Source organism: Diceros bicornis, chromosome 6 (assembly GCF_020826845.1).
Source record: "Diceros bicornis minor isolate mBicDic1 chromosome 6, mDicBic1.mat.cur, whole genome shotgun sequence".
Taxonomy (NCBI): domain Eukaryota; kingdom Metazoa; phylum Chordata; class Mammalia; order Perissodactyla; family Rhinocerotidae; genus Diceros; species Diceros bicornis.
Window position 1 is genome coordinate 83195539 of NC_080745.1, and position 20657 is coordinate 83216195.

At 46.7% G+C, this 20657-nt stretch overlaps 1 protein-coding gene across 1 annotated transcript in view; it reads left to right on the forward strand.

Annotated features, from left to right (window-relative positions):
- PLPP4 (phospholipid phosphatase 4) overlaps positions 1-19759 on the forward strand; it is a 120775-nt gene extending 101016 nt beyond the window's left edge. Inside the window, exons 6-7 of the mRNA XM_058544133.1 lie at positions 6990-7160; positions 19140-19759. Of these exons, the coding sequence (XP_058400116.1) occupies positions 6990-7160; positions 19140-19339 (371 nt within the window). The 3' untranslated portion in view covers positions 19340-19759. The remainder of the gene's footprint in view (positions 1-6989; positions 7161-19139) is intronic.
- Positions 19760-20657: the final 898 nt, after the last annotated feature.

Here is a 20657-nt window from a genome sequence, read left to right on the forward strand (position 1 = left end):
CCAGCAAAGATAGATTTTTGTCTCCTACATCAGAGCAAAACAATCTTATTGCTTCTGGATTAGAGAGAAGATGAGATTTTAAAAAATCACTGTGGGTACTGGGTCTATTCTGTAGTTTTCATCAAAATTTTCCCTTGAAATTGTAACTCTGATAGGGTAGCTAAATCAGACATTAGTGATCTTCTGTTGATAATTTCATGATGAATAAATAACTGTCTTTCCTTAAGCCCTGTTGAATGGTTTAGTCTGTAGTTTCACTGTGAACTCACATTCTCTCTAGGATTTGTAGCAATCTTTTTTTGACCTTTCTTTGAAAGCGAAATCTCTTAATCAATATCTGAGAATATTAATGAATATAGCTTGTCATAAGAAAGAAAACAGAACAAGCATCTTAGCTAGGCTGAACTATAAATCGAGAAATTATGAAATTGAAACTATGAATGAGAAACTAGTCATATTAAGGGACATTAAGATAGGTTCCAGCACAATGAAACTTGTTTCTGAGCAATCCTAGGCAAAAAGCTATATGATGGGTCACTTAGCACAGGAGTGGCCTCCTGGCTGTCAGAGCCTCTCATCTGAGAGTGTCAGGCTTTCTGCAGAGGGAAGGGAAAGGTCTCTCCACTAGCTCATCTCACTGAGTCTTCACGTTTGTTCATTTTACCAGCTAAGATCTTTTTATATCTCCCGAGAGCCTCAGGGGCTACAGAATTATAAGAGCCTGAGAACCTGGCTCTAGAATTCTCTCTAAGCAAGCATGCAGTTATATAACTAGAGAGCTGCAGATTGCAAGGGTAGACCTTGTGAAGGCTTTTCTTTCAGGATGGAGCTTTACAGATCTGAGACCGTGCGCAGCAGCGGCTGCTGCAGCTGGCAGGGGTAGGTGAGTAATTACTCCGTGCCAAGCACTAGCTAAGGGTTTTACAATTCCTCGTTAACTAATCTTCCAGATAACCTGGGAGTCAAGTGCTACTCACCCTAGTGTACAGAGGAGGAAACTGAGGCCCTGAGAGGTGAGCTTGCATGGGTATAAGTGGCGAGCTGAGTGCCACACGTGCTCGGTTTGCCTCAAAGCCCATGCTCTTCAACAGCACACAGTAGTCCCTTCTGTTGAATGGATTAATTAGCCCCCAAGTCCCCTGTGTACCTTAATTTGGTTTTTTTCTATGTAACTTAATTTGTTATTGCTATTGGTTTAAACAAAATCAACTCAAATTCATCAAGTGCTTCTTTGCTCTAGTGTGGAGAGTAAGGACGAATTGACATGTAATTTTCAGATCAGGCTTACGGGGCCATTTAAACGTAGACTGTTAGCACTGGAAGGTGGGACTTGAGTGAGCTCTCAAATTGGCAACCAGCAGACCCAGCCCTCTTGGCCTGCAGATGACTTTCATTTGGTCCACACTGTATTACTTTTTGATTAGTTGTTAATATTTAAAAACGGAGACATTTCCCATAAATATCAGGATTTCCCTCTCCTGTCAGGAGGTCAAAACTTCTGGGAACACAGAGCCCATGTTTCCACATGGCAGACACTGGCTGGAGCAGAGGCGAGTATTCCCCAGTTTACCCCAGTCCTCACCACTCCCAGTTGTCTCCCAACTGTGAGGCCAGGTATTAGTTGCCATTTATCATTACAAATGAACCATTGGTTTTTTCAGAAAGTGAAATATTTGTTGGATCTGAGTGTCTAGCAACAGTGGAGTGATAGAAGATAGACCGAGGGTTTTCTGTTGCGAAAAAGTTCACACTAACATCCAACTACTTTGCTTATGTTCCCTATCTGCCTGGCCCCCATGGACATGACGTGATGGCCCCTTGTGGTTCAGCCTCTCATTTTACAGAGCAAACTGAGGCCCAGAGAGGGAAAGGGACTTGCTCAAGATCATGTATTCAGTTAATGACAGAGCCAAGATGGGAACCCAGATCCCTGACTCCCAGCAACACACTCCTGTTTGTAAGGGGTCTGCAGGTACTGGCCAGGAGTGCCTGTTCCCACGTCCTTGGTTTGGGATAGCCTTGTGAAGGTGCACTGGCATCCTCAAAACACCCTTAAGCATTAGGATTTATTTAACCACCTGGTGTTGCCCTTCTCTCTCAGAGAAGAAAGTACGAACTCTTTGAGCATCATAAAATGGAAAATTTGTACACTTTACCTCGTCAGGGCACATTTCCATTTTCAGTGCCAGGAATGATCAGTTTGTCTGGAGAAATTTATTATAGTTAGCAAAAGTGAAAAATACAATGTAAAAAGCAAGGTCTGTCCCCCTGATTCTTATCTCATTTGCTTTTAAAACTTTTTTTTTTTGGTGCCAATTTTCTTATTTCTTATAATCCCTGGGGTCCAAAGGTCTTCCACTGCTTTAAAAGCCAACTGGGGAGGAAAGACAAACCCATTATTTCACTTAAGCTAGCTCAGTAAATAGACCTTTCTTTGCAAAGGGAGAGCTGTAAACCTGCGGCAATTCATCTGTGTAGCCAGAGAGAAGGACCAGTGACTCCCTTTCAGAATCACCAGGCAGGCAGATAGCCTTGTCCATGGGCCTTGCCTGGCATCATCTCCTGGGCCAGCAACTTGTATTGTGATGCTTGCTTATCTACTCGCATTGACGACAGCCAAGAGAGCATCAAAACTGCCAGAAATAGAGTGGGGAAACTATGGTCTTTCATCTGCTTCCTAGTTTAGAGGCTCCAAGAACATCTTTGCTTTTCACAGCCAGATCAACATATAAATATTTACAATCAGCTGCTTCCAGCCGAGAAAACCTGCTACAGGCTCTGAGAGCAAGGGGCACATGCTCTTCCCCACAGATCGCTGTGAGTGCTTTCGTGTGTGTGTGCGTGTGTGTGTGTGTGTGTGTGTGTGTGTGTGTGTGTTTCAATCTCTGGAGAGCAAATAAACGACTTCTGAGCCCCTCAAACAGGTAGACCCTCAGCATCCTCTCACCCCACTGGCTTCAGAGTTTTCTAATCATATTTCTGTTGTTAATAATGTTAGCAAAATATGAATACATTTATCCTATTTTATAATCCCTGTCTTCCAAAATGTGCAATGCCCTGCTATGTCTGAATGCTCAGTTCTTAGTTTCATTTCTTACTGGTGCTGGAAGCGAGGACTGTTTTAGGGGAAGGACAGACAGTCACAGAATGCCCATCATCTCCCTTGTTCTACACTAGCATAAAAGGTTTTACAGCCCCCAGTGTCTCAAAGGCATGTTTCTTTGAGAAGAGAATAGGATGCTGTTTGGCTAGAGCTGGAAAGCATTTCTTTAAAAACCATCCTGTTCTCTTTTTCTCCCAGTTGAATTTGAATCTGAGCCTCGATGAGTCCCAGGCTCTCAGAGCTGGAAGGCTCACAGGAGATTGCATCCTGGGCCCAAACCCCTAATCTCACAGGAGGAGGTGGCAGAAAAACCGTGGGATCCTATGAATTCAGTGTGGTTTGGTAGAGCCTAAGTACCAGGCAGTATTTGGAAAAGCAGGAATGCGAAGCACCCATGCTGTCCACAGCTCAGACAGGCCCCCTGGGCCAGAAGGAGGTGCCTCAGAAGCCCTTTGCCAAAGGACGCAATGCTGGTTCGATAACTGTATAAAGGTCGATGAGAAAGTGGCAAGCATAAGGTTTAGCATGAAATTGGAGCCTAGAAAAGTGAGGGCACACAGTGCCGCTTTAAAAACGTTGCCCAAAGGCCGGATAGAGTGTGTTGATGGAGACTGGCTGCTGCCAGGTGCCCACGGGATCTAGGCTGTTGAACTCAGCCTTTAAAAATGCCTTTGAATGCCTCCTCCTTTTCAAAGAAGCAGATGCTTCAGCATTTTGGAGAGCTGCAGCATGGGTCCCACAGCGTGGGAGAGAATACACTTTACCTGCTTTCCAAAGAATGAGCCACAGCGCTCGGTGCCAAAGCTGGCCAAACTCAAGTTCCGGGGGCCAGGAGGTGGTCAGACGCAGCCTGAGGGTCTGGCCTCCAACCGCTTGTCGCGGGTCTTGACCTTGTCCATCTTGTGAATGTGCGCGGAGGCTCCAGCAGTGCTGGGTGCTGAGCTGGGGCTCGTCTGTCTTCAAGTCTCCAAACCATTTTCTATGGGCACACATACACATTCCTGCTCAACATCCACCCTGTGCTCATTGACCTTTTTTTTTCTGTTTCTTTTCTTGAGAGACGCCAGTTTGGCAACACCCAGGGCTGCCTCTCCTCTGATCCAAATCTTGGAGACTCATCCATAACCCTACACAGCCCCAGAAGAGTTCTTTTATGCTCCCCACATTCAGTGTAATTAGGTGGATACGTTTGCTAAGCTGTCTGATTTGAATGAAGTCTGTTACTCCTCCAGCAAGGGCTCAGGATGAGGCCAGTACCCACGGAGCCAACTGTGCAGCCTCCTCTTCGCACTCTGACCTCGGGGGAGAGTGTAAATGAATAGAAGGAACAGAGCAAAGTGAGTGAGGATGGGAAATTCAGAACCTGTTGTGCTTGCCAGGATGGTGGCCATATGGGGCCACTTTGGAATGCCCTGTAAATCACTTAATACTCTTCATTGGAGCAAACAGTCTAGAACAGACCTGAGCAATGCAGTTTTGCACACAGTCGTACTTTAATCACAGTATTCAATATATGTTGGCCCTGCTTTGGTGTTTATTTGAGTGCTAATCATTATTCAAAAATGTTTAAATGCTTCATTTTTATTCCTGGGGTAAACCTGGTTTAATATTCTGTCCTAAAAAAAAACACAACAAACTCTGTTGCCTTGTTTAATTTGGTTGCTGAAAAAGTTCTGCTTTAGTATAAGGTTGTATTCATACCTGGGGGATCCCTTTTAAGAAGACATATTATTATTAGAGATCATTTGTTAAAGCTGCAGGTTATTCATTTTTATGTGCTATAGCCATGATTATCTTGAATCTACAATTTGGGGTGCTGCTTTTTTCACTTAACATTTTGTCCTAAGTATTGTCCATATTGCTAAATAATCACAGTAATTTTCCTGGTTGCATCATAGTCCACTGAATGGAAATATCACAGTTTGCTTATTGTCAGGGAGGGGGAAATTTTCCCTTTACCCCTCTTGAGTTCTTTTGGCTGGACTAATAAAAAAAACTCGAGACAGACTAACAGGAGAAAAACCAATTTAATACGTATGCACAGAAGATCATAAAAATGATGCTCAGAGAAATAACCAAGGCAGGCAGCTTTTATATCTTTTTACACAAAGAAACAAATTTGTGAGGATTTGACAGGACAAAGAAACTTAGGTTTGGGTGCTTAACTAGCAAAGAATCTAAAGAATTCAAAGCAAAATTTGGGTTCGGGGTAGTAAATTAGCAAAAAGTAACCAGGTTTGTTTATACAGATGTCTCAGCCCTGAATTTTCTCTCTATCTCCTGCTGTGGGGAGGGTACCTTTCACAAGGGAGATTTATTTCCTGCTTTCAGGGGGAACAGAGAGAGGAGGGTCAAAATGCCCTTTTTGCATCGGCTGCTTCTCAAGTAACTTTAATTCAAAATATCTATATGCCATTGTAGCATATTTTTACCTGGGCCCCAACATTATCTATGCCTCTGTATTGATCACTTTCCATAATTATAAATAACTTTGAGCAGAATATCTTCTAGATTTCTCTGTATTTTTGTATTATTTCCTTAAGATGGACTCAGAGATATCAGGAGGATGAAAGTGTTTTAGGCCAGGTCTTCTCAGACTTCAGTGTGCACATAGGTCACTTGTGGGTCTCGTGAAATGCAGATTCTCACTCAGTAGGTCTGGGGTGGCTTGAGATCCTGAATTTGTAACAAACTCAGTGATGCTGAGGCTGCTGCTCAGGCCTCAGGCAGTCTCTTAAAGTCATTGGTACTGGCATTTAGAGTTTTTATAAGATCTGTTTTACCGAGTCATTGGGCGGGCTGGTTACCCAGGAGCTCTGCCCCTCAGGAGTATTTTCTGATCAAGAGGAAAGTTTTGATTAGGTTGGTGTCCAGAGAAGGTGGGAGCTGTAGCGCCTGCTTTCAACAAAAGTGCCTAAGCTCAATCCTAGCTGCCATTGGAGTCACCCGGGGAGTTTACACACACACACGCACACGCACGTGCACACACACACACACACGTACGCACGCCAGAGCCCACTCCAAACCAGTAGACCAGTACAAACAGAATGTCTGGCAGCGGGACCTGGCTACCAGTATGTGTTAAGGCTTCCCAAGTTTTAAAGGTGACTCTGCGTGTAGCCGGGGTTGAGGACCATTGCTCTAAGCCCACAGAAGACTCATCTTAAATCTCACTGAATTCCAACTGTATTTTAAACCTGATTGGATAAAAAGCTTGGGGCTTTTATATGCTACACCCAGCTCTACACTTCTGACAACGCATTTAGCACAGCCATGTCTTTGCAATTCTGAAAATCAATAGCCATAATTCCTAAGAGAAAACAAGGGATTTGTCATCAGTGGCTTCTCTGTTAAACTCACACTTCCATCGCATTTGCTAGTCCCATCTTACTGAATGCCACTAAGCCAAAAATCCCTTACTTTCCCACACCCTTGAAATCTAAGTCGTCACCATAGTCTTTTGTTCTGTATGCATTTTTTTTCCTTATAGAACTCAACACATTACATTAAAATTATCTATAAGCATGGCCATGTTCTTCAACCAGAGCATGAGCCCCTTAAGACCAGAGACAGCATTTGATACGTCTTTTTATTCACTTCACCTAGAACAGCACCTGTCTAGCACACTGTAGATACCCACTAAATCATTATTGAATGAATGAAATAGAATAGATTTTGATCACACACAGCCTGGAAGGTCATTTTCATTATTGAAAGATTCATACCAGCGTGGTTCTAGCAAGAGCACAGATTGCCTAGATGGTGCCTGGTGCCAACATGGCCTTGGCCCAAGAGTGTGCAAGATGGCAGACAGAATGTTCAGGATGCCCTGTGTGCCTGCCACTTACCATCTGCTAGAGTAACACCTGCTGTTTCTCTTTGGCAGTTGCCTTTTCGGGCCTTGGCTTTACGACGTTCTACTTGGCTGGCAAGCTGCACTGCTTCACTGAGAGTGGGAGGGGGAAGAGCTGGAGGCTCTGCGCCGCCATCTTGCCCCTGTACTGTGCCATGATGATCGCCCTGTCCCGCATGTGTGACTACAAGCATCACTGGCAAGGTGAGTCCCTACCCCGGGCCTGCCCAGTTCTCAAGGCAGTCTGCCACTCTCCTGCAGGGATGGGTGTAGAAATGCACCAATTCAGGGAAAAGTAAGTCCCTGAATGCTTTCCCTGAATGCACCCCTGAATGGGGTGCGTCCCACAAGGACATATTTCTCACCACGGATTCACATCCAGTGAATGTGTCCAGCCTGGGCATCGATGCCAGCCATGTTCGAAGCAGCTGCTGCAAGGCTGGGGTGAGGCTTACCTATATATATGAGTCCTGCGGTATCTGGGAAAAGTCAAAACAACACAAAACAAGTGAGGAGTTTGTTCCTGGAATAAAACTAAACCATGTCATGTGCCTCTGCAGATCAGCTACAGCCCACAGTCTGCCTGAATGACAAGCAGCACCTGCCGCGGCAAACAGGGTGATGTCCACAGCATGTGGCCTCCAGTAGTGCAGGGTCTGGGGCCGTGTTTCCAAAGAGCAATCCTCAGATCCCCTTGATCAGGCCACCCTGAGCTAGGAATCGGACTCTTGGGGGTGGGTCTGGAGTGGTGGCCAGGAGTCTGCATTAACATGCAAGTCTGTTATTTCTGATGAAGTCTGAGAAGCTCTGGTGAAGAGCTCCACTGTGTCAGCTTTAAGCAAACAAACTGAATTAAATGTGCCTAAATCCAGAGTCTCTGGGTGAGTGGCCTTCTCCGAGCAGCCCGTGCTGTACCTCCTTTTCCTTGCCTGTTCTCCAGCTGCCACCAGGCCCTGCTCCCGTCCTCCCTCGTTTCTGTCTCTGTGGCCAGCTGTCTGTGGGACGGCCTCTTCTCACCCCTTCTCAGGGGTTCATTCCACTGGGAGTGACACAGCAGCTAAGGCCAGAGGTGAGGAATGGCTCCTTCTCCCCATCTTCTCCAGGGGCATCGTGCTCCTCCCAGCACCTCCCCAGCTTCTCCTGCTCCTTCCTGGCCTCAGCTCCACCCTCCACATCCTGGGGCTCATGTTCTGGGTGTCAGAAGCCTCCAGCAGCAGCTTCGACCTGGGGGGTGAAGAGTGCAAGGGAAGGAAAGGCTGATGCATGGTCTGGACAGGCGGAGGCATCCGGTGCTGTAATGTCAGGGTCTTGAGGCCCTCCTGATAGGGGTAATCAGGAGAGTGCCACAAGGCTGGGCCCTCCCGTGTTCTCTCCTTTTCCCAAAGAATCATTTTGCCTATGTGGCTAGGGTGTTTCCTCATGAAGAATATTATGGGCTGGTTGGTGTTTTATGGACTGCTTCTCATTCATCCCTTGTGAACTGCAGTTTCTTCTTCTGAACACAGGATCAATAATCCCCAGATATTTCACAGAGCTGTTTCATAGACTGAATGAAATATTGGATCTGAATGTACTTTGTAAATGGAAACATATTGCACAAATGCAGACTGGTATTGTTGTTGCTTAGTGCATTGTATCTAAAGAAGGATGTGTTGTGTTTCCCAAACAACTCATTTGGAGGCAGACACGTTTTTGGAACACCGTCTATGTGTAAGCTATAAATCCCTGATTTTCACTTTCATTCAGCCACTTTGGATTTGGGAAATGATTAAGGTTTCAGAATTGAATGGGTTTTTGCTTTATCTTGGAAGGCAGTAAGAGCCATTGCATAAGGATCTTATCCTGAAAACCTAAGACGTGAGGTTGGCCTCTCTTAAATACTCTTGGTCCTAACCAGTTTTGTTACTCATTACCTAGCTCTGGCTGGTGCGTTGTGAAAAATGAAGAATCACAGCTTTTGGCTTTAAGGAAATGGTGGACTCGTGATGCAGCTGGTGTACCCAAGGCCTGCTGGCCCCTGGGCTTCAGACCCACCCTATCCAACTGGCACAGAGAGGACCTTGGAGCCGCAGAGGAAGAATATTAATGCTCTGTGGCTGACAAGAAAGCAAAGCGGGAGAATTTATGTTTGGCAATGGTTAGGGCCATACTCGGGGGGTGAACCAAAACCAGGTCATGGTAGACTTGTGCAGCCCAAACTGAATGTGCATCGGTTGGTACAATGATGTGGCCCAAGTACCCGTTCAGCTGTGCCATCACTTGTTCAATCTGCGCCCGTCTACTCAGCCAGGAGAGCAGTGTGCCTTTCCTTGGATCCTCTGATGGGCTCTGAGTCAGACTCATTTTACCTTAGTTAGCCTTTCATGAGGCCGTCTGTCACTGTCTACACCAGTGTTCTCAACAGAGGGCGACTGTACCTCCTGGAAGACGTTAGCAATGTCTGGAGGCATCTTTTTGTTTTCACAACTGGTGGTGGTGGTAGTGGTGGTTGCTACTGGTGTCTAGTGGGTAGAGGCCAGGGATGCTGCTAAACATCTTGCAATGTACACCTCCCCCACAACAGAGACATTTCCAGCTCCACATATCTACTGCTGAGGTTGAGAAGCTCTCATCTACACCATACCTCGGCTCTATATTTCTTTTCCTTATTACGTGTTAAGAAGCAGCAATGTTCAATGAGTGGAAAATTTTATTCATTCAACACTCACTTATTAAGGGAGTAATCAAGGAGGCCTCTAAGGTTTCTGGCTTGGAGAAGGGATGGACAGTGAGGCCTCCAGCTGCTGTGTAGGTGGGTGTTTGTGGCAGGATGCCTGATTGAGATAAATAAGTTGTTGCTTTTCTCTGGTGGACTGAGCTGCCCAGTGACCGTGGGTGGGACCATCCATCAAGATGAGAATTCCTATGAAGCATAGGCATCAGCAAAACGAGTCCCTCTCATTTCAGACTTTAGTTAGCAGCACTAATATTACGAGATTTTTATGACTCCATTTCAATTTTGATTTAAGCAACTGTGCCTAATGTGGGAGTCCATATGATTACTTGATTACATATTCATATCCAATAAATAGCCCATAATCTCAAATGCCTTGCTCTGTCCATTATCATTGTTGTTTTTCTGTTATCGACACCCTTCTGGTCTTTTCTGTCTTCTCAGCTCCAGTCTAAATATGTAAGTCTGTTGTTTTGTTAAATGAGGAAAATGGAGGACGCAGCCCATGGCATGGAGGGGCATGTGAAACATTTGGCAGGACTTCTCAAGAAATAAAACCAACTGGCTGGATTAAAGTCTATATGTGGCTGAGGTTCTCCATGTCTTTGTGACATGCTGGCCTTTGGGTCAACTGGAAGCTGGAGAGTTTCATGGATGATGTTAACTGCAAAGCCCAGTGCCTCACAGAGAGCCTTACCTTTGTGATTAACCATGTGTCTTCCAGCCTTAAAACTTGTGGAATTCTCATACTAGGGAAGCATACATAGAGAAAACAAATGCAGAGAAAGAGCAGAGTATCTCACTGAACCAGCTTCTGCCTCTACTCACAGTCTTGTGTGTTTATGGTTTTCAGTCAGTGGAGAGTGACAGCTGGAGCGGCAGGAATGTGTTGTTTATTCCTTTAATGGACATAATAATAAGCTCCCTCTGCCCCTCAAATCTCTGAATATGGATCCAGGCTTTTCTCCTGTGAATCCAGCTTTGGGGGTAACCTTCTAACCAATACTGGTTTCTCTAATCGTAGGTCATTTTAAGCAGCCCTGGGTGCCCGTGTGGTGTTTCATTATAAGAAAGAGCATCTCCCTGTGAAAGTAATCCAGAAAAACGGGTCTCAAGGGAGGAAACAGCCATTCATTCCCACCCAGGCAGAGGTTGTAAAGCATCCGTGTTAGTCATGGACACCATATTTAACTGGGCTGAAGTTTTCAAGATGGCGGCCACACCTTCACCATGTTTCTCTGACTGGGCTGTGAAGGGTCTGTGATTTGCAATGAATTTACATGTATATAGTTACCAGACTTCAGGAGATGATCACCCTGCAGATAGAGTGGTTCTTGGGATTGGGAGGGGGGCGGGGGGAAGGGGCGCTATGCTGGACTGTACCTGGGCCACACAAGACTTCTGGCTTCTGAAAAGCCAGTAGGAGATTGCTCCCTCCTCTCCCTCCCCCTCCTCTCTTCCCTTTTCCCCCCAAAAACACAGTTGAGAGAGACAAACTGCTAACCAAGCCTCCCTTGGGCTGTCAGAAACAATTTCTAGATTTTCTAAATGAAGTGACTTGAAAAGGAGCTCTTGGAACTATATTATTTTTCTGACCCAAAACTCAGCCTTACATAGAACAAAAACACTGAGATTCTCCCTCTGATATCCTCAGTCCTGAGTGGACTGATCTCACCTTGTTTCCCTCCTCAGTCGGCTGCCCGTGTGGTGGGGCTGGCACTCACATTTATCATGAGCTGCCAAACGCTGCTTGGGGTCTGGGAACCTCTGAGCCTTGACCGTGGTAGGAGTCCACCTGTCTGCCTTCCTACCCACGGCGTCCCCACAGGAGGGTTCCAGCAGTCTGCAGCCGCAGGCCACCCCTCTGTCCCATCAGAACCCACTGGACGGGGAGCTTTGGGCCTCAAGAGAGGCTTTCTCAGTCAGGCGCTCTGCCCTCTCTCTGCCTCAGGGTTAGCTCCACCCCCCCCCCCCAATTGCTTAGTTCCCAGAGGAGATGGACATTGGCTGCTCCCAAGTCTCATTTTACACCAGGGCATCCTTCTCCCCTCTGCTTTCTGTGATTTTCTCTGATTTCTCTTGTTGGCTCTATGTACAAAATACTTCCAGAATTCAACTTGCTCTTTCCACTGTGGTCCAAACCACGTCGTCTGTTGCCTGGATTATCACTGAAGCCTCCTTACCAGTCTACCTCCTTCCTCCTTTGCACCTCACACCACAGCCAGAGTGAGCCTTGAAATCCTTGAGCCAGCACATGTCACTCCTCTGCTAAAAGCCACGGTGACTCCCCGTTGCACTCAGTGTCAAAGCCCAGGTCCTGCAATGGCTTGTAAGATCTGTCCCTCCGTTTCTGCCTCTTTGATGGTATTTTCTAACTACCTGCCCTCCATGCTTATGCCAGTGCCATCCCAGCCCCCGGGGGCTTCTTGCTGCTCAAGAACATGCCAGGCCCATCTCACCTCAGGGCCTTGGCACTGGCTCTTCCCTGTGCCTGGAATGCCCTTCTCTCAGGTGTGGGTGTGGCTTGGTCCCTTCCTTCCTCTTAATCATGGCTCAAATGTCACCTTCTCGGTGAAGACATCTTATGATGACCACTCCATTTAAATTGCAGCCCATCCCCTGCACTCCCTGTCACTCTCATCTTGCTCATGTACCTCCATCTAACAAACGAAGTGATTCCTTAGGTATTCATTGTTGTCTGTCCCTAGGCGCTAGAACAAGAGTCAGCAAACTTCTTCTGTAAAGGGTTGGATAGTAAATATCTCAGGCTTTATGTGGGCATACAAGTCTCTGTTGCAACTACTCGACTTGGCTATAGTAACGAGAAAGCAGCTATAGACAACATGTAAAGGAATAGTTCACGGAGTTTGCTGAACTCCACACTAGCATATCATCTCCAAGTGGACAAGGAGTTTTGTCTCTCGTTGGCATGGCGTATAGTAGGTACTTACATTGCTTCCCTAAGGCTGCTGTGACAAAGTTCTGCAGACTGTGTGGCGTAGAATAACAGAAATCGTCTCACCGTTCTGGGGGCCAGAAGTCCAAAATCAAGGTATCGGCAGGGCCACGCTCCCTCTGACGCCTGTAGGGAAACACCCTTCCTTGCCTCCTCCAGTTTCTGGTAGCCCAGATGTTCCTTGGCTTATGGCAGCATAATTCCAATCTCTGCTTCCTTCTTCACGTGGTGTTTTCCTTGTATGTCTTCACATCAGCTTCCCTCCGTGTGTGTCTCTGTGTCCAAATTTCCCCCTTTTATAGGGACACCAGTCATATTAGATTAGGGCCCACCCTCATGACCTCATTTTAACTTGATTACCTCTGTACAGACTCTCTTTCCAAATAAGGTCAAATTCTGAGGTACTGGAGGTTAGGACGTCAACAAATCTTTTTGCTGGGGTCAAAATACAACTCATAAGAGTGCTCAATAAATATGTGTTGAATGAATGAATGAATGATTTTGACTAAATCGTGTTCCTTTCTTACTAGTATCATTTTTTTCTTTACACTGATTTTACTAAAATTAACCTTATTCTCAGCGAGTTCTTTCCCCTTAAAAAGGAACAAAAAAAGTGGACTTTAAACATTCATTCATTATGTCTCTTGTGCCTGTGTGCCGAGCATATTCTCGGATGGAGGCAGGTATTGAGGAAGACAGATGGGGCGGCTGCCCTTCCGCTTCCAGAGTACCAGGTAGATCGTGCATCCTCTGTGCTGTGTAAGTTCCTCTATGGAAACTCAAAGTGACAAAAACAGGAAGCTTCACTAGGCGTGGAATAAAAAGGACAGAAACACTCACTTGAGGTTACTGAGTTTGCTAGAGCTGATTTTTACCCTAGTGTCTTGGGTCACAGAGCCCAAGGCGTACAAGGTCACAAGTCAAGCCAGCTCAGTGATGTTGGATGTTGCCATGGTGACAGGGAGAGATGTGTTCCTTCCTGGGACCTGACAGCACATCTTCAAAAGCCTTTCTGCTTGTTTGTGCCAGAGCAGGTGAGCATGGCACCTCTGTGCCAGACCCTGTGGGGTCCTTTGCTGTCCTTTGACCTCATATGAAGAGGAAGGGGTCATGCCCATTTTACAGGTAAGGATTCAAAGCCAGATTGCCTCATTCAAAGTCTAGCCCTCTTTCCACTGCCATTGGAGCCCATCTGGTGTTGATTCCCCACCCCTTTTAAAAATAGCTTTACTGAGGTATAATTCATAACTCATAATTCATGAATTCTCTCTTTTAAATACAATTCAGTGGTTTTTAATATATTCAGAGTTGTGCAACTATCTAATTCCAGAGCATTTCATCATCCCAAAAAGAAATCCATACCTCCCTTCCCTCCAGCCCCTGGCAACCACTAATCTACTTTCTTTCTCTCTTGATTTGCCTATTCTGGACATTGCACATACATGGGATCACACAATATGTGGCCTTTTGTGGCTGGTGATGTTGATTCTTTAGTGCATCTTCCAAATGTTGTTCAGTGCATCTCAGTTCACCAAACATCTGCTGAATAATAACTGCTGGGATCTGAGGAAACAAAGATGAGTGAGGCAGAAAGGTGGGGTCAACACCGAGGGGTAGCTATGGGCCAAAAAGGGGGCACAGACGGTAGCCCAGAGAGGCAGTGGGGCCCCTGGTCCATGCTTAGGGCTCAACAGAGCCCTGAGGGGATGTGGAAGACCTTCTTCTCCAGCCCAGACCAGAAGCCTGGTCGACTTATGTCCTACAGAATTATAAAGACTCCACCCCTCTGGTAGAAGATGGGCCTTCCTTCAGTGTCTTAAATTTGCTGAGCCCCTTCCTTCTTCTGCCTGGAAGACTGCAGGTACCCTCCCTGCCTCCACTTTCCACTTCCTCTGGTTCACACCTGCCCATCCCGCAGAGCTGGCCTTACGGGTCTTGTCCTCAGTGAAACTCCCCTGGTCCAGACCAGCCAGGCTGCTCTGCTGGTGATCTCACGGACCAGCACTTCTCCTTCATGGCACATATCACAGCTGCAGCTCACTGATAAGCCTGTCACTGTTTAGGACTGTGAACTTTCTGTTTTGTTCAGCCTTGTGTCCCAGGATCTAGCCTGGGACACCAGGTGCCTGACACCTGATCCCTGTGCAGTACTGAGTGTGGAATGAATGGCATCAGTGCGGAGTAAGGAGACTGCAGTATTTGGTACTCCAGGGATACTGAGATCCATGTATTCCCCTTTGGACCCTCCAGTCCCATGCTGCTGTACTTGGGGTGAGGTCAGTCCCTAGTGGGGTTTTCCCTAATAAAGGCCTGCCTGTACCCTGCCTGCTTTCCGTCAGTGTAGGCCCTACAGGATGTGTGTAATTTCATCACCAGCAGCCCACCTGAGGCCCTTGATGACAGTCTCCCTCGTAAAGTCGGTCATTTTTTGGATCTTGTTCACCACCTTTGTAATAAACAAAGCCCTGAACGACTTTGCTGAGAAGGTGGCCTGGCCGGACCTTTCTCTGCCCTGGTTACTTCTGATAACTCTGGCAGGACCTGTCACACCGCCTTTCCCTCTCCCATTAAATGGGAAAGCAGCATCTGCAGGAATTGCCACACCCTCACGTGCTGCTGCATCAGTCAGCCCTGAGGACAGACACTTGGAATGATTCAGTGTCTTTTGGTCAGTGATGCACCTGATTAAATGTCATGTCACAGAAAATAGTCAAATGGCGTTATTTGTAGGTTTTAGTGTTTGATCCGTTCAATAGTCAGTGGCTCAAATCCAGATGTTCTGGATTTAGATGGTAGTAAAAATAACACCCCTGGGGCTGTTCTCTGGCGTTAGAGGAGAAACAAAACAATTGTGCAACTCTAAGACCTTGAACTAGAAAAAGCCCTGGCACATTTTATAGGCTCCCGGCCAAAGGCTATGTGAGGAGCTTCTCCATTTGAGGAACTGGATTTAATCACATTAATTAAGCCTTGTGACCCCATTCAGGAATTCATGGTGCATATTACTTTCTGATTTCTTGGGTGACAAATGATTTTTTTTTTTTGGTGAGGAAGAGTCACTCTGAGCTAACATCTGTTGCCAATCTTCCTCTTTTTTTGCTTGAGGAAGATCAGTCCTGAGCTAACATCTGTGCCAGTCTTCCTCTCTTTTGCATATGGGTTGCTGCCACAACATGGCTTGACAAGTGGTGTAGGTCCACACCCGAGATCTGAACCCACGAACCCAGGCCGCCAAAGTAGAGCACACTGGACTTAACCACTATGCCATGAGGCTGGCCTGACAAATGTTTTTTAAGTTCAAGTTTATTTAAAATGCTATGAAAGTTTGGCCATGCTAAAGAGATTATAACTCTAGACTGCTGAATTGCTGTGTGAGGAGAAGGATGGGAAAGGATTAGGAAGCCCCCAGCAGCTCAAGAGAGGAACAGAATAAGAATAACAGTGATGGACACTATTTTTTTAGACACTCTGCTTTAAGGTCTGATTTTGTGGTATGTTCTGTGGCACAATCTTTAGAAGCATGGTCTCATTAAATCATCGTCACAACTCAATGAGATAGATATTGCAATCTCTGAGAGCTCAGAGGTACGGTGATTTGCCCTGGCGGGGGCTGCGGTGTCTTCACTTGAGGATTCCTCAGCCTGGAGGATTCACAGGTGGGGTGAGAGTAGGTGCTGGATACGTTACTGTAGCCCCAGGTGCCTGCACTGGGAGCAGGAGTGGGCTCCTGGGTTAACTGCTGTTTCCCGGACGGTCCTCCCCTCCCCGCATACCTTCGTGGCTCCTCACCAGGGCTGAGCAGGCACTAATATGTTTTCCTCGCCTTTCTGCCGGATGGCAGCCAAGCAGCCTCACTGTCCGAGTAGCTGTGGAGAGGAAGTAGCCACAATTTATTCCGTCTCTCCCTTTGACCACTTGGAATGACTTTTGTTTCTGAGTGATGTGTTATTCCAATCAAAGATATGAGCTGCTTTCTAAACACGTCTTGGCAGAGTTTCCAAATAATCTGAATGTGGGTCTCAGCAGGCTGACCCTGGGGACCAGATTGCTGGAACACTTACATGGAAAGGCCTGTTAGCTGCCGTGCACGTGTTCCCTGCTCTTACGTTACTGGTGAGGAGACTGAAGCCCAGAGTGGGGGAGGGGCCCACACCAGGACACACACAGGACAGCCGCCAGGAACTAACTGTGCACGTATCCATTCATCCATTTCCCTCAACCAGCTTCATTCTGTGTGAACAAGGTGTTGTTCCAGGTGTTGAGGAATCAACAGCCCGCAAGACAAACACAGTCCTGCCCTCGTGGAGTTTAGAGTCCAATGTTGAACATTAAAGAATTGCACAGATTGGCATTGTTTGCCATTCTGATTACATGTGGAGGGTGGGGTGGGGGGATTCCAGTGTACACCTGGGAGACTTGGTCTAATCTGGAAGTCAGGTGAGGCCTCGTCGCACATGATGTTGAGTTAAGTTCCGAAGGATGAATAGAAATTGAATAGGGGAGGGGATGAGGGGAAGGGATTCCCAGGATTGGAACAGCATTTGTAGAAAGAGGAAGAAGAGGGAAGAAGCAGGCTTATTTGAGGAATGGAAGGGAAGACAACAGCCACAGTAGAGTGAGAGGGGGAAATGGCTGGGAGGGTTGGCAGGACCAGGTGTGTGGCCTTGAAGGCCATAGGGACTTTGTCCATTCCTTATGAGCAGTGGGAAAGATTTTAATCAGGAGAATGACCTCCTCTATTTGCACTTAAAAAAAACATCACTGGCTGCTGTGTCCACACTCCAGTCTCCAGAGCAGCACCGGGCACTTGGTCTGCACACAATGAACATTCATGCTGCCATCACAGAAGTGCCTCCTTTCCCTGCTTAGCTACTGTATATAAACAAAACTATATGCACTAAATTACTAAATTTATTTAAAAGAGCTTAAAGCTATTTATTATAGAGCTTTTTAATGTTTAGCCTAGTAAAAATGCTGAAGGTGGAAGCAATTCTTCAAAAGATAATAAAATACCAAAATATTGTCTCCTTCCTCATAATTTATCCCAATCTGTCTAGATGGAGCCAGGATAGCTATAACAGGGTCACAAAAAGACTGACAAGTGTGGGCACATATCTAAGCATTGAACAGTTTGTTTTCTTGGAAGGTACATTTCATTGACAGCCACTCCAAATTTCCCTGCAGGAGACACAGGAGAATCAGTGTGTGACTTAAACTGAGGTCAATACACAGGATGTTGCTCGCTGGGAAGTATTTGGAAACTTACCACCCCGAGCACTGATCGGTTAAGGGAAGCTGTTGCCCCTCACCTGAACCAGGTGGACTGCCCTTCAGTCGTGGCCTGCTGCATTCTGAAAGCTGGGATATCAGAAAGCCTGGAATGAATCTGCCAGGGTTTGAGCACAGCCCCTCGGAGCATCCCAGGTGCAGAATCAGGACACCAGAGTTCAATTCCAGTTATGTCATTAACAAGGGGTGCAGATATAGAGAGTTCCATTGGCCTCTCGGAGCCTGAGTTTCTTCTGTAAAATGGGGCTGATGCTACCTGCCCATAGGAGGTATGTGTGATCCAACAAGATAATAAATGTGCAAGTGGAAACTCGCAAATGGGGAATGACACTTCAGCATGGCAGCAACCCTCACAAGAGTTCAAAGTTTGTTAGGGGAGGTTTTCCATTGTGTTAGGATCTTTGTGGTAAGAATAATCCATAGACACAGTTTAAAATCACGTGCACACGCACGCACACACACACACACTAAATGAGGGTTGTTGGGGTGGGATGCTTTCATGGCATCTCTATTGGGCACCAGCTGAATGCCCTCTTTGGCAGAGGGCTGCCTCATGGTGGAAGGGCCTGTTTTGCCTGCAGATGCCCCCTCCTGCCTCGTCTGCCCCCCTCACGCCCTCCAACTTCATGAGATCTGCAGCTTGTCAGAGGCATTGGGCCTCTCCCACCAGAGGTCCATTGAGTTTGCCAATCCTGGTGTATTGTAAAATGTTTTATTCACTTTGTGACTCAGAAGGTTCATTTCTTCCCTGGGAATCGCTTACCACAAGGCAGAGACGGGCATGCCCGCTGGGTTTCTGTAATGCACCAGCAATGTTACGGGACTCCAGCAGGAACTTGCTAAAGAAAAAGAGATTACAGCCCCCGAGGGTGTTTAGATCCTATAGAGATGGCTGGAATTCTTCTTCCAGAATTGAGAATTGATTTTAAAAATCAAGAATGCAAATCTGAGTTCATGCGATGCACAGGTGCGTATTAAAGAAATAAAGAGAAGACAGAATCAAGTACCCATTTAAAAGGGATGTTTAAGTTCTAGAAATGATGAGTTTGCAGAGGCCACCAAGATTTATACATCCAGCATGGTTTCTCTCTCCTTTAATCTTTCAGGGGGTCTAGTAAGCAAACCAGTACTGCAGCAGGTGGGAAAAGTGCTTTCTGGAAAACATTACTGGGGACAGTTGAATGAATCATAACACATTTCTCCTGTTTTGCTCTTTCCTGCCTAGATTCTTTTGTTGGCGGAGTCATTGGCCTCATTTTTGCATACATTTGCTACAGACAGCACTACCCCCCTCTGGCCAACACAGCTTGTCACAAACCATACGTCAGTCTCCGCGTCCCGACCTCGCTGAAGAAAGATGAGAGGCCCACAGCTGACAGCGCGCCCAGCATGCCTCTGGAGGGGATCACTGAAGGCCCCGTATGACCAGGGTCTCAGGAGAATGGACGTTGAGCCCAGGGCACACTCTTCCATCCCGACATCATAACACAATAGAAGAGATTTTCCTTAGTGTGTTTCTCATCACTTGTTTCTCCAAGTTATCCTTCTGCTTCCATTTTGCCGATGGTGTTCCTGCTACTTTAAATGTCTCCTTTCACCTTTCTTGACTTTGCAAAGGAAGGACACAGGAACAATCTCTGAGAGACATGTGGAAGGAGGCTGCAAGGGTGGGGTGGGTGCAGCTCGCTCGATTCTTCTATCTGAAATGTTTACTGTAACAGCCACCTTCCTATGTTTTCATGGTTGTGGAACATAATAAAACCTCCCACCTGGAAGACGTGGTGTTGGCCGTCCAGGGCAGCAAATGTCATTCGGAGATGCAGTGGGTTTCCCAGCCGAGGCCAGGGTGGGGAGCCGGCCCAAAGCCAGCTCTGCTGTAGTCATTCCAAGGAGCTTGGGAGCAAAGGATCGGGAGCTTTCTGAACTGTCAGCTTCTCATAGCATCTGTCTCGGAAATGGCGTTGAAGCTGGAGTCACAGCCTTAGCATTTCCAGGGCTTTTTGAGTCATTGAATTTAGAAGGAAATGAGATGAACCACTTTACACATAGGCTTCCACCAAATACAGTGAAAAGGAAGACGCCTGGTGCAGGAATGGGGAGGGGCCCACTGCAGTTGTCTAGGGAGGGTGGGTACCATATCCTTTCCAAGGAATGGCTGGGTGACACTGGAGGTAGGAAGCAGCTTCAGGGTAGGAGTTTTTCCGTTTTAGATCTGGCTTTTGCTCTGCTCGCAGCGTTCTTCAAGTGGCAGCGTGTTCCCATTCCTGTCTAGCTGGAAGCATTTCAGCGTGATAGGGCTCCGATATAAGGTGCAAGAACAGAATCGGAATGCCCTACATCTCTCCCTCAGCACTTTGCATCGTCTAAATGCCAGTCGAGAAACCTTTTATAGTCTGTGTATAGAGTACATCACTCCTTGGCCAGCTTGTTCTTTTCAAAGCTGTGAGCATTCCCTCCATTCAGTTCTGATCAGATGCACAGTGTGGTTCTCCAGATTCCTGGGCCTACTGTGAAGGGATGCATCTTTGATGTCTAAAGACTGTCACTCTCCAGCAGTTAGTGTAACAGACTGCATTTGGAAGCACTCAAGTGGCTGTATAAATTGTCGCCTGAGCAGCTCTGTGCTGGGCGCCCCAGTTAGAGCCCTCAGGATGTCTTTGGTCAGCCGTCTCCGTTGCGGGATCCGTGCTGGAGTGCACGTTGCGGGATCCGTGCTGGAGTGCATGTATCATTTTGTCAAGAC